Genomic DNA, 13,239 nt, shown 5'->3' on the forward strand with positions numbered 1-13,239 from the left:
GCTGGAACCAGCAAATGTTGGGCGTTTTTTGCTTGAAAAGTGACTCAAACAATTATCGAAATAGCTGCAGAATAATCCAATTGACTAACTGTTTCAGTGCTAGTAAATGCTGACGCCAAGCCTTAACCCTCATACAGCCCTGTAAAGAAGTGAGGACAGGCTGTAATGTCCTAGCTTTCAGGGATCTTCACTCTCAAGGTTTAAATATTGTTCCTTACAAATATAGAGCACACACAAGCAAACACATTTAGTTTATACAATTTGACACACATTTTCTATATGAAACAACCTTTTACTTTGATGCTCAGCATTCACCGCTGCCCCACAAATGAAATGTGTGTTGTGTATTTTTACAGTTACAAAGCTGTAAATGTTCCCTTTTTTCAGTTTCCAGGATGACTTGGAAGAAAGCAGTACTCTTTTTTTTTTTATTCCTTTAATTTCTCCCATTTCAATTTATTTCCCAAAACAACACTGAGCAGCAGAGAACGTTTTCAACTGTTATCTGTAAAAGATAGAAACAATAGTTATATACTGTTAATAACAAAAAGGATGATTATGACTTCAATGCTGAGGATATTATCTTTTCAACTTGCTTAGCCATAGCCTAAAGATTAGAGAAGCAGGCTTAAGATCAGTTTGAATCTCTGACCAGCTGAGGCAGCAGATTAGACAAGTCAATCTCAAGTGTTTGTTAGTGTGACACTTAACCTCCAGCTGCTGCTCGGGAATAAATAGTACAAGAATGTGGGAGTACTCGGCAGCTCCTGTACAACTGTACATGTACAGTGATGCGTGGGTATGGTTGAAAATGTATTTTTATTTTTCATTTCCTGCCACAGACACTACAGATGACCACACGTTGCTATGGCTACTGAACCATATCCGGCTGGGAATCCCAGAGCTCATCATCCAAATTCGACATCACAAGCACACACGAGTCTATGCGTTCTTCGTCACTGCTACATACGAAAAGTAAGAAGTCTGCTCAGACTACTGACGGTTATTGCTATCATTAATTTATCTATCAGTTATTTTTGTGATTAATCAACTAATAGTGAAAGATGTTCATGGCAGTTTCCCAGAGCACAAGGTGATGTCTTCAGATGCCTCGTTTTGTCCAACTACCAGTCCAAAACCCCAAAATACTCAGCTTATCTGCGAGTAAGCGCATTTCCCAAAATGTCAACGTATTCCTCCAAGTTGATTAAAAACACGAGATATATATAAAAATACTTCATCTTGATGACTCAGGTTGATGATGTCAGCTTCAGCTGAATAATATTTAGCTGAACACAACCTACAGCATGATTTCTGCTTTGCTCACATGACCTGTTACAGGCGGCGCTGTTACTGCCGTTCTTACTGTAGCTGTGTCAATTAATCACCCTGCCACCTTGGACAGAATACAGGAAGACAGGAAATGAACAAACAGGGTAATGAACTATAATGTATGTCACTTCCTCTAGCAGTTTCAGGTTTGGTTATTTTTAAATGCTACCACTGGAGTTGGGATGTTAAAGACGAAAATGTCCCTGTTGTTCTGTGCCGGTGTGGAATAGTACCTTCATTTATCAAGGTTTTATATTTAGCCGCAACTATACTAGGCACAACAGTTTAGCCCATACACACAGTGAATGATTAGTGAAGCTGCCATGATATATGGTGTATCAGCACCACTCCTATCCTTCTGTGCTGAAGGTTATTTAGAGTTTTGGAAAAAGGTTAAAGTCAGGCTAAACGGTAGGGATTGTATTCGCTCTGATTACACTGCCCAAACACAGTCTCTTGTTTTGAAAAAATTCCCAAGGAAATTGGGGATGCGCATTGACTTTGATGTACAAATACCGAGAAATACAATCCAGGAGATCAGGGTGGCACGAGTTGTTCCATACTGTATTTCACCACTTGACAATTGTGGAGTCCCGTCTGTCGACTGTGCAATTAACTTGGAAAAAAGAATTAGGTTCTTGACCAAACCTTTTACCCCGGAATGGCATAGGAACGGACAGATGGCCAGAAACAGAGGAAGTGACAGAAAAAGACAGAGGCAGTGAGAATAAGGCAAAAAAGAGAAGGATGAGAGCAGAAAGGAAAAGGAAGGAGTAAGGGAAGGTAATGTGGTGGGAGGATGGAGAGAGTGCTCTCTGAAAGTGTGCCAGTGGGTTTTAAAAGAAACGCTCAAGGAAAAATGACTGCTGTGTGACACGAGGCACACTCTCCTCTTTCTCCCTCTCTATACACACATACACGCACCTGCTGTCCGATAGGTTGACCTACATTTTATGAGATAGAAAAGATAATCCAGAAAGTATTCCATCCTCTCACCTTTGTATAGTTGTCCCCTGTGCATAGTGAAGTAGTGAGCATGCTGCTTCTCTCTATTAGCTATGTGAAGAAAACCAACTGAGGGCTCCAGGTGTGTCATCAACCTATGCAGGCTTGTGGTTTATTAAAAAATATCATCTGAAACAGTATTGTTCTCTCCCCTATGTGCTTGTTTTGAAAGAGATTAGAAGCCAGTGAAGAAAATTCTGCGTTGTTACAGGGTATGAGATCAGCATCAGAACAGCTGGAGACACGGGTTCAGTGCTGTTTTGTGTTTTATTTTCAGAATGGCTCCATTTATTGCTTTGAAAACAACTTTAGCAGAAAGCACAATTTTGGCAATCAACATACTCAGTGTGACATCCTCTTTTCGTGCCTGACATACAACCCATTACTCACTCATCAGCTCTGCCGGGGCAGTTTACAGCACGCTATCCTGTTCTGCTGAGTTTCTACCTTACACCTGAAAGACATTTGCTAAATTAGCATAAACCTTATGTGCAGTGCGGCCCCTCAGCAGTATTCTGCTGTCTTACAAGGTTAGCTTTGTCCACACATTGCCTTTGACTGCGTTTCCAAATTACGACTCCTTACATTTGGGGCGAGAGTGTAAAAGGCAATAAAGTTTTTGATTAAATAAGAAAGGGAGAATCTCATTATGATTCATGGCAGCAGCATGAGCTGCACACCTCTGAAGGGCTTCCAGTTTTTGGCTTAGATTACTAAACAGTTGTTTTAAATAGACATAGCAATGTTTTTCTTTAGACAAGGACCTTTCTTTTGATAGTGCTGTGCACTAAGCAGCATTCAGCGGTGATACAGAAGCTTACATCTCACGTTTCTGATGTAGTCCATCACAGTGCTGAACGTACTTCACTGTCCTGCTCCTCCAAGTGCCTGGAGCTGCATGATGGATGGATATTACAGGCCCACCTAGGCTGTATAAACTATATATACATGTACATATGAGAGAGAGAGGTGAACTGTCAGCCTGTAGGGAACAGAGGGTGTGGTGCTGCATTATTACTGCGATTTCAGCACAAAGCCGCTGGGAAGGGCAGAGGGAAAGGAGAAAGGGATGATGGGATAGAAGGGGGTGGGGAGGGGGCAAAGGAGAGGACTCTGGGAGATAAGAGGATGGAGAGTGAAAGGGGGAGGGAAGAGAGACAGGGGGATGGAGAGGATGGAGGGGAGAGGAGACAGAGTGGCTGGAAAGGAGGAGAAGGAGGAGGAGGGAGGAAGAGAGGAGACATGGAGGAGGGGTTTATGGGAAATGAAATGATAGAGAGTAATAAGGTTAAGACATTAGAGGAGACTTGACACTGTAAAGGACTATCCATCTCTGCTAGTTTTATTGTTTTCTGTTGGTTTTCTTATTCCTGTGGAGAACTGGCCAAAAACACTGTAGTAATTTACAGTAAAATGTTTTCTATGCAGCTAAAATTGAGCTTTGTAGAAATTTTGTTCAGCAATACACAATAGGACTGCAACTTAACAAATATTTTATTTTTTTTCTTTGACTAATTCATTAATAATTTATTCTATACAATGTCCGAAAACAGTAAAAAATGCCCATCGCAATTTCCCAGAGCACAAAGTGACACCATTCCTTAAATTGGTTGTATTGTCCAACCAACAGTCCAAACCCCAAAAAGATTAAATTTTCATATTATATTTGTTTTATATATATAATTTTTTTTTTTTTTTTTTTTTTTTTTTTTGGTATAAAACAAAGAAAAGCTTCAAATCCTCAAACTTGAGAATTTGGTAGAAGACAATGTTTGGTATTGTTACTAATTTCTTAAAAGATTAATCGATTACCGAAATAGTTGTTTAATAATAACATTAAACAGGAAATGTTGGGTTTTAGGTACAAGTACTTCTCAGTCGAAGAACAAGAATTTTAAAAATTTACCATTTTGCGCTAAAGTTGAACAATCAAACTACAATAAATAAATTTTTGAAGAGGCGTTACCAATTTCTTCACCGACAGCTGTCCCAGTAGACCAGAAAGCATTGCCTCTACAAGAGATGACCTGAGTAATGGGCATGACTGCATTCTTTTGTCAGCTGGGGAAAAAAAGCACTCTCTTGCCGTTACTATGCAATCCCTATCCATACCGCTCTCTCCACCTACACGCTGTACGGTATAACTGTCAGCTGAATGCAGCAGCTTGAGGCACATTGCCTGTGGGTTATTGAAAAGAATTCTGAGATATGTAGGCAATCACTTACTGAAGCAAATGTTGTCCAGGCAAGTTGTAGTAAAGCACAGAAAACTGACCATCAGAGATTGAATGGTGGAGAGGTTTTTTTCTGTTTGTTTGTTTGTTTGTTTTTTTTAAAGGTTTTTTTTTCTTTGTCCTGCAGTTTGTTGCGAGGTGCCGAGGAGATGGGACTGAGGAAAGCGGTGAAGCCCGAGTTTGGAGGAGGAACACGAAGCTTCTCCTGTGAGGAGGACTACATCTACGAGAACATTGAGAGCGAGCTGTGCTTCTTCACTTCACAGGTCCGAGTCACACACACCCATATGCAGGTAAACATGCTCTTGAGACCTTACCTGACTCACTCCTCTTGTTTGCTGCAGGAGAGGCAGAGCATCATTAAATACTGGCTGGACAACCTACGTGCCAAACATGGGGAGGTGCTTCATAATATCAACTTCCTGGAGGGCCAGCCAATCAGTAAGCGGCTTCTTTTATCAGTACAGTGTTACTAGACGCTCGGTGATGTTTGTCTTTGTTAAACAGAGGGCAGTTCCCTGGCAGGCTTTGGAAATAATCCCTCAGTTTGTTTAGGTTTGATATCATGAGGAGATAATTGTGATGGATCTCATGGTTTTCTGCAGTTGACAGTTTTATTGCAGTATCTACTCTATCGTCCGTTCTACTTGGATCTATCTGCGATTCTCTCTAATGACAAAATTACATTTAAAGTAATTTCATCTTTCTTTGCTTTATAATTCTCTGCAGTCCCGGAGCTAAGTGCGCGAGGTGTAATCCAGCAGGTGTTTCCTCTCCATGAGCAGAGGATCCTCGGTCAGCTGATGAAGTCCTGGGTCCAGGCTGTTTGTGAGAAACAGCCCTTAGGTCATTATGGCAAAATTTGCACACAATAATATTAATATAATACTCTTGTACAACCACAAGACATAAGAAAGTACTTTTGACAGTTTGAATTACATACTTTGCACGTACAGTAGTTCCATATTTACTACTTAAAGTTTGTTTCAAATGATTTTACTCATTCTAATGTCTGTTTTTCAATGGTATTTTCAGATGATATCTGTGACTACTTTGGAGTGAAGATTGCCATGTATTTTGCCTGGTTGGGTTTCTACACCACTTCTATGTTATATCCTGCTGTGATCGGCTTTGTGCTTTGGATGCTCACCGAGTCAGATCAGGTGACGAGAGATCCTGTCATAGCCCGAAGCAGCTTTAATCACTAACCGAAAAATTATATTGCCTGATCATAGTCTTAAGCATGTGCGTGTTTGTGCTTGGAATGTTTCAGACCAGCCGTGACATCTGCTGTGTGGTGTTTGCACTGTTCAACGTGGTGTGGGCCACTCTGTTTCTGGAGCGGTGGAAGCGGAGGGGGGCTGAGCTGGCGTACAAGTGGGGAACACTGGACACGCCTGCTGAATCCCTGGAGGAACCACGGCCTCAGTTCCGGGTGAGAGAAACTAAAGCCTTCCAGCCTCCTATCCTCGCCTCTTCTCTTTCAGGCCCTTTCATACATTCTCTCTCTTGGCAGGGAGTCAAGCGCTGTAGTCCCATAACAGGATGTGAGGAGTTCTACTATCCTCCGTGGAGGAGGCGTGTATTCAGGTGGCTGGTCAGCTTGCCCATCTGTATCCTTTGTCTCTGCTTTGTCTTCCTGGTCATGCTCATCTGCTTCGAGCTGCAGGTCAGTCAGCTGTCAGCATCTGTTGTATCTGTCTGCTGCTTTTATGAATATAGCAGTAGTACCTTTAGTCGTAAAAATCTCTTTTCCCAGCATCTTTCCTTGTTTAGTGCCGTTGAATTTATTTCAAGGGTGTTTCAATGAGTTGAACCTAATAAAAGCAAGAGAAAACAACTTCTTCAAAATATTGGTCAAAGAGCTGAGCACAACTGCTTACACACCCCTTGATGTTTTTCTTTGAGGCGATGAACAAAAAGTTGTGACCGTGTCTCTGCAGGAATTTGTGATGGGGATCAAGGAAATGCCTCGGCTAGCCCGCTTCATCCCCAAAATTATGCTAGCTATCACTGTGACTGCGTGTGACGAGGTGTACAGGAAAATCGCCTGCTGGCTCAACGACATGGGTATGAGTCAAGCTCCTGGAGTGATCCAAATCTACATTCACGTTCAGAGCAGAGCATCTCTTACAGAAGAAAATAATTGCTAAGATTGCTGTCATCTGAGATTCTTTAACGCTCTTCATGGAGCTTTTGTTATCTTTTGTAATCTTTAATAAGTAATTTAGTTTTAATCTTTCCGTATATTACATTGTTATGAGTGATAAAATAAGAGAGGATTTATATTGTGCTTCCACAGAAAACTATAGACTCCAGAGTGCCTATGAGAAAAATCTCATCATCAAAATGGTTCTTGTGAGTAGCTTTTATCTATATACATATAATATCTAAAATACCCATGCGATTTAGAAATTTTTTTAAACATTTCTTTTCATACAACTTTCCCTTTAATGACACCTGGCGTTTCTTTCTCTTGCAGTTTCAGTTTGTAAATTCTTATCTCAGCCTTTTTTACATTGGATTCTACCTCAAAGACATGGAGCGCCTGAAAGAGGTAAGAAACTTCCTAGCACACACATTTGCTTCGGTAATTCTCCTGGCTTCCAACAGGCGTTGTTGGATTCTCCCATCCATAAATGCTTTGTTCTCTCTGCTTTCATACATTGATTTCCATAACCGTCCATCCATCCAAACATCCATCCTTTTGGAAGATGCTCCTGGTGTTGTGTCTGTTAAAGAGTCTGCAGCGGCAGGTCCGGGTCAACGTGTTACCTTCCCTCCTCCTCAAGATCCAGATTCTTGTGGTCTCTGTTCCCTGGTTCTCCAGGGCTTTACTCAGGTCCAACGTATGAACCCTGTTCATCCCATGGGCTGGAGGTCAAAGGTCAATTTCTGACCACCCCCTGTCCTTCCTTTGCATGCCACATTTCGACCACGCAAAAAACTAGCAGCCTGCTTTGTGAAAAGTATTGTGGTTTGTCTTTTGTTTGTCTCTGTCTGGTGAAAGCTCCCAATTACAAATTTGGTATTTCTCATGGTTTCAGTGTCATTAAAGGATTATCTCTCTCACCAACCTCAAAGTTTAAAAGCAAAACTATAATTTCACAAGGATATCATGTCAAATTTAATGCTATTTTTCTTTTGTCTTTAAAACTACATTTTTTAGAGACATGTTGCTTTCACAAGATAGTAGTGACAGATGAGCCGGTTCATGCATTGATATTTTAAAATGAAGCATGTAGAATGTAGAAGATAATGTCTGATTGTTTAAATCATTGGTGCAAATAATTTCTGACCGACCGAAACCTCACAGCACATCCTTCCGTCTTCCTTTCAATTCTTTCAATTATTCTTTGACATGGGTATGTGGGGTCAGAGTGGATTTCTTAATTGGTCTTTCCTTCCATGCAGTTTGTGTGCATCGTTTTTCCGCTACGACTTTCAGCACCCGTACTTCAGTTTCTCACTCAGTCTGTCAGTTTCTGTTCCACTCTCGGCTGGAGTGCCGTCTCCTTGAACTTGTCATAATCTGTTAACATCACCTGACTTCATCGTTTTCCCATGTCGCTTTTCCCACCAACCAATACAGCGCAGCTTCTACAAATATTTGTCAAAGTACATTTACTTTTTTGCAAAGTCAGTCAGTCCACTTACTATAGAACTGCATTAACACACACAAGTAAAATAACCTTAAAAAATATAAGCAGACTTGACTTTGCTTGGATCCAGTTAAGATTAATACTGTAGTGAAATAATTAGAAACCGAGAGCTGCCTCAGAAGTAAGAATAACCTGGCTAAAACATGCAAAAACACTGAGGGGTTTAAAATGAAAACCATCTGGTGTTGTAAGCTTGATTCCGCCAGTGTCTGACTCTGACAAACTGTATCTGTGCTGACTGTTCCAGTAGGTAGCCGTGGGAGAACAGTATCTCCTTTTCTCCATTTCCCAGGTCTCCCATCATTGACTGAAAATAACATTCTGTCCATGACCTTGTCAGGAATCCATTGAGGGTTTGTTTTTGCATTCTGTGCATCAGCATTATTTGACGTGGAGACAATTGCTTTTAGATTACAGGATGCTTTGTGATGCAGTTCTTGAAAATCTATATCCTCTGGGTGTATATTAAAGGGTTAAAAAAGATACTCAGTTCTTGGTTTTGAGTGTTAAAGGATAGTTTTGGTGTATAACAACGTGGGTTCGATTTTCATAGTATCGGCATAGTTTCTGGAAACACATCAACAACAAATCTTTTATGAGGCAAAAAAAAGATAAGCGGTCATAGAATCACACGGGTTGTCGCCAACAATTTAACCGATTTAACTTAAGTGTTTTATTTGGGGGTCAAACTGAAGGTCAGCCTAGCCGAAAATGTGCGAATAGTCACTCATCACACAGGAAAAAGTATGTACAGTAGGTCGAAGCTGAACAAACTGACTTCTTTACAATGGATCGTTTGGGTAATAATAATTTTATCTACTAACTATATTTTTTCAAATATAGTTAGTTTTGCTTTCCTAAGGATGTGTTTAAAATCGGTTTGAAGCTCTCACTGCTTATGTTTATTGCCCTGTCAGACCTCTCTTTTGTGATGTTGCTGTGTATCCAGATCTCAGCAACTGACTTGCTGACAAGTAACAATATATTATTACAAAAGTAAGAACCACGTTATAATAAACCAGAATTATCCTTTAAGTTCAGCATATCGGTACTTCCTAAAGTGTATGATTTGCATATATTCTTCAAGGTATTACTGAAAGATTCAGTCATGGGACTCAATGCATCATATGCCACTGAAATGGTGTTTGAATGTTCTTGAAGGACATGCCCACAGTGAATTTGATAGAGCATAAAATTGCAGCTGCAATGCTCCCTGTTGGTTCTTTCAAACATATTACTCTTCTGGACGCTTCATGAAATTTTTAATGCAGTGGGAACCGTTCGACAGCAGCTCTCTGTCCTCTGTGATTCGCTTGTGGATAAGGTCTGCATATATAATTGTGTTTCGACTGATTTGTTGCATTTGTTCTATGAGGGTGTATCCCACTGCTCAGCCTAAGATTATATCCTCTCTACTGTCCTACCGGTTTTCTTGCCCTCTGTCCACCTCTCTTTAACCTCTTGCATCCCAAGTTGTCTGCATTGTTTCCAGGGAAGGGTTCCATTAAATGCTCTGATTAGTTGGACAGTAAATTGTGTTCATTCAGTGTGGCGGCTAATTTTTTTTCGTGACTGTGTCTGTCTGTCCTTGTCAGATGCTGGCAACTCTGCTCATCATACGCCAGTTCCTTCAGAATGTGAAGGAGGTGCTGCAGCCTTACCTGTATGAGCGCCACAAGCTGGGCGAGCTTACACTGCGAGCTGTGTGGGACCTGCTGCTCTCGGTGCTGCTAAAATACGCCCGGCTGGCCGCTGGAAGGGCCCAGGTCTCTCCCACTGATCAGGCCATGCCAGGACCTGGACTGAGGGGCACCAGGCCTGGGGTGGGGCAGCCAGAGAGAAGGTCAGACTCCTTATTTAAACTCTCATTCAATTAATATGCATTCATACACTTTAGTAAAATGAACATGTAAAGTAGGTTTGCAAGTATTAACATTTGGATGTAAGAAATCCTTTGAATCCTTTTGCTGATTTGTGTATTTACAGTTGCCATTCACACCAACATTCAAAGTATTAGTCACTAGAAAACAGACATTCTTGGGTTCCAGTGGAAAGCCACTTTATCTGCCTCCGCCTTTGTCTTTGCACTTGCATGAAGTTATAAATCATGCTGGTCAGACACAGACATGGAGTAAATAGACCATCGGGACGCCACTTTGAGCAGTTAACACACCTTTTTTTCTGACGTCTGTTGGTCTCCTCACCTCCTCTCAGGGAAAAGAAGTGTTTAAATGGGGGATGTGGGGTGCCTGATGAAGAAGAGGGAGGTGAGAGGGACGAGGCTGACAGTGGGAGGTTCAGTGAAGGAGAGACGGAGGAGGAAAGTCTGATCGACTGTGGTTTGAAGCTGAGGAAAGTCAGCTTCATAGAGAAGGTACAGTATAGTGTGATAACATAAATTCACGTGTTAATCTGCTTATGCTGTAACACTTTTATCATTTGTTGGTGCAAAAAGATGCTTTGGAAATTTAGCAACAACAACTGTTATCAGTAGTAATGGTAGTAATAGTGTTTTTTAGTGTTGCTGATCGGGGATGTTGTTGTTGTTGTTCAGGCGGACAGAAGGCCAGTCTGCAGTGGCCCCCCCATGGACAACAGTTTCATGGAGGAGGGGAGCCCCACTATGGTGGAAAAAGGAATGGACCCTGCCTCCGTGTTTGAAATGTGTGACGACGACGATGACAATGGCATCCATGATGTGAAGGAATCGGGTGGGGGAGGGACAGGTGCTGCTGAGGGTATTCATGCTGCTGCTGGCGCCGCCGCTGCTGCCACGAGCGCTGCTCCGCTGCCTCCTGGGTCTGAGAGCGGCACGTCACTGCGACACAGAAGAAGGGGCAGAAGCGCAGAGAGACCCGAGCCTAAAACAAAAAGGGAGTCATGGATGGACCCACCTGAAGAGAGAGAGAGCTCCACGCTCACTCAGGCTGAGATGGAGAGCTGCATGCAGACTTATGCTGTAAGGACGACTGTGGTTGTTATTCTCATATTTTTGTCTATAATGACTCTTAGTCGTGATAACATTTTACTCACCACCTCTGTTGTAGACATTTCGGAAGTGCGAACTCAGGAAAGATTGATGTTAATCTTTAAAATACTTCTATTAAACCAAAATCCTCTCAAACACTTGTCTTTGAGCTAGTAAAGCAATTAGCCAACTGGAGCATCCCTTTATTATATAGAGGCAGGCAAAGAAAACTGCACAATGTTTACCTTGTAATTCTATTTTTGAAATTCAGAAAGTTGCAAATCATCGCCTCTCATTTGCTACTACTTCTCTAGCGTACACACCAGCTAAATTGAGAGCGGGTCACAACCTCGCACTACTATTTTAAAAAACAAACAAACAAACTGCTGTGTGTGTATGAACATGGCAGCTAGCAAACTGACTAGGAAGTAAATACTGTACGCTTTTTTGTGATGTTCATAGCAACATCTAGAAGGATTTCAAGGAGACTACTCTCTGTGTTTCATTATGGCCTCACTCAAAACAGGTTTGAGATGATTTCTGTAAATTTATTGGAAGGCTGATTTTAATAGTTAATGCAAGAATCCTTGTTTTCCCAATCTCTATTATGGATGAGTAGAATTTTCTCATTTCCAACAGTCATAATAAACAAAAGCATGAGAATAAGGCCTGGGGCTGACAAATTTCTCTTTAAAGTTTTCCATGAAACTTTCACAAAGAGTTCCTCTGTAGAATCTGCCTCATAATATAGCCATAACATAAAGCTGGAAATGGTTTAGGTTCAGTCAAAGTAGATAGGAAATAGCTGTAAAATCTTTTATAATATCAGGTAAACAACTTCTCTATATTTGTCGCCAGCTGGGGAACTTGTCTGTCATTCTCCTCATACTTAGGTCAGCACTGCAACATAAATCCAACAGAAATCCTCAACCTTCACAGTTACACGACACCCCACAAGTTTATAGAGTGTGATCTGAATAACACAGGGTTATGTTCCAAAAAGTCATAAATGACTATAAGAGAGCTTTACAAAGCTAACACCATCTTTTTTTGTTCCGATTCAGTCTACAGAAATGTATTCTTGTCTTCTAGCTGCCAAATAGTAGCATTCAGACTGTACATGCGGGGTTGAGCTATGGTGTAATGATACATTTTGTCCCTCTCAGGACACCTTCCAGGACTACCAAGAGATGTTTGTCCAGTTTGGCTACGTGGTGCTCTTCTCCTCAGCCTTCCCTCTGGCTGCAATGTGCGCTCTCATCAACAACATCATCGAGATCCGCAGTGATGCTTTTAAGCTCTGCACTGGTCTGCAGAGGCCATTTGGAGTCAGAGTGGAGAGCATCGGCCAGTGGCAGGTAAGTGATACCCACTGTAAAAGTTAACATGAGCTCATGAGATTTTACTTCCCTCGCCTAAGAGTTGACTGAAATCATTGTCACCCAAAGACAGGGACAATTAAAAATATTCTGCAGCCATATGTGGCCAGATGCAAAAACGCTGGCTTTGAGAGTCAAAGAGAGATGATGATCATGTAAACAATACTTACCTTAGCTGATTCCTCTGTTCTCAGCAAAGCACAAAGCCATTTTTTTTTAAAAACAGCAAAGCTGAAACCTGTCCTTTTTTTTTTCTTGCACAGACTGCAATGGAAGCCATGGGCCTGATTGCCATCATAGTGAATTGTTACCTGATTGGTCAGTGTGGTCAGCTACAGCGTCTCTTCCCGTGGCTCAGCCCTGAGATGGCAATCATCTCTATCGTCATCCTGGAGGTACCACAGTTTGTTCCTGCTAGCTTGTTCCTGCTAGCCAGTGCTTATAGCAGTGCTTTGTCAAACTTTTTCTCTGAGCACCAGCATTTTCAACATCACCTTCTTCTTATGACCCAGAAGAGAAAATCTATGCTAATCAGAAAAAGTGACTGGCACTTAGGCTACAAACACGTTTTACTACTGTGTGTTTTTTTTTTTTTTTTTTCTACCTGCAAAGAGTTCGGACGGTTCATCAAATGCTACAGATATTGATCTTCACTTATT

General features: G+C 41.4%; 1 protein-coding gene across 1 annotated transcript in view; it reads left to right on the forward strand.

Moving 5' to 3' along the window:
- Window positions 1–13,239, forward strand: part of ano8b (anoctamin 8b) — a 38,059-nt gene that overhangs the window by 19,753 nt on the left and 5,067 nt on the right. Inside the window, exons 3-17 of the mRNA XM_040129622.1 lie at window positions 843–975; window positions 4,699–4,837; window positions 4,916–5,012; window positions 5,301–5,417; window positions 5,607–5,734; window positions 5,845–6,006; window positions 6,088–6,240; window positions 6,515–6,641; window positions 6,874–6,929; window positions 7,054–7,128; window positions 9,829–10,076; window positions 10,448–10,607; window positions 10,788–11,192; window positions 12,368–12,559; window positions 12,844–12,975. Of these exons, the coding sequence (XP_039985556.1) occupies window positions 843–975; window positions 4,699–4,837; window positions 4,916–5,012; window positions 5,301–5,417; window positions 5,607–5,734; window positions 5,845–6,006; window positions 6,088–6,240; window positions 6,515–6,641; window positions 6,874–6,929; window positions 7,054–7,128; window positions 9,829–10,076; window positions 10,448–10,607; window positions 10,788–11,192; window positions 12,368–12,559; window positions 12,844–12,975 (2,324 nt within the window). The remainder of the gene's footprint in view (window positions 1–842; window positions 976–4,698; window positions 4,838–4,915; window positions 5,013–5,300; window positions 5,418–5,606; window positions 5,735–5,844; window positions 6,007–6,087; window positions 6,241–6,514; window positions 6,642–6,873; window positions 6,930–7,053; window positions 7,129–9,828; window positions 10,077–10,447; window positions 10,608–10,787; window positions 11,193–12,367; window positions 12,560–12,843; window positions 12,976–13,239) is intronic.

The sequence above is a fragment of the Xiphias gladius genome, chromosome 6 (genome assembly GCF_016859285.1).
Source record: "Xiphias gladius isolate SHS-SW01 ecotype Sanya breed wild chromosome 6, ASM1685928v1, whole genome shotgun sequence".
Lineage (NCBI taxonomy): Eukaryota > Metazoa > Chordata > Actinopteri > Istiophoriformes > Xiphiidae > Xiphias > Xiphias gladius.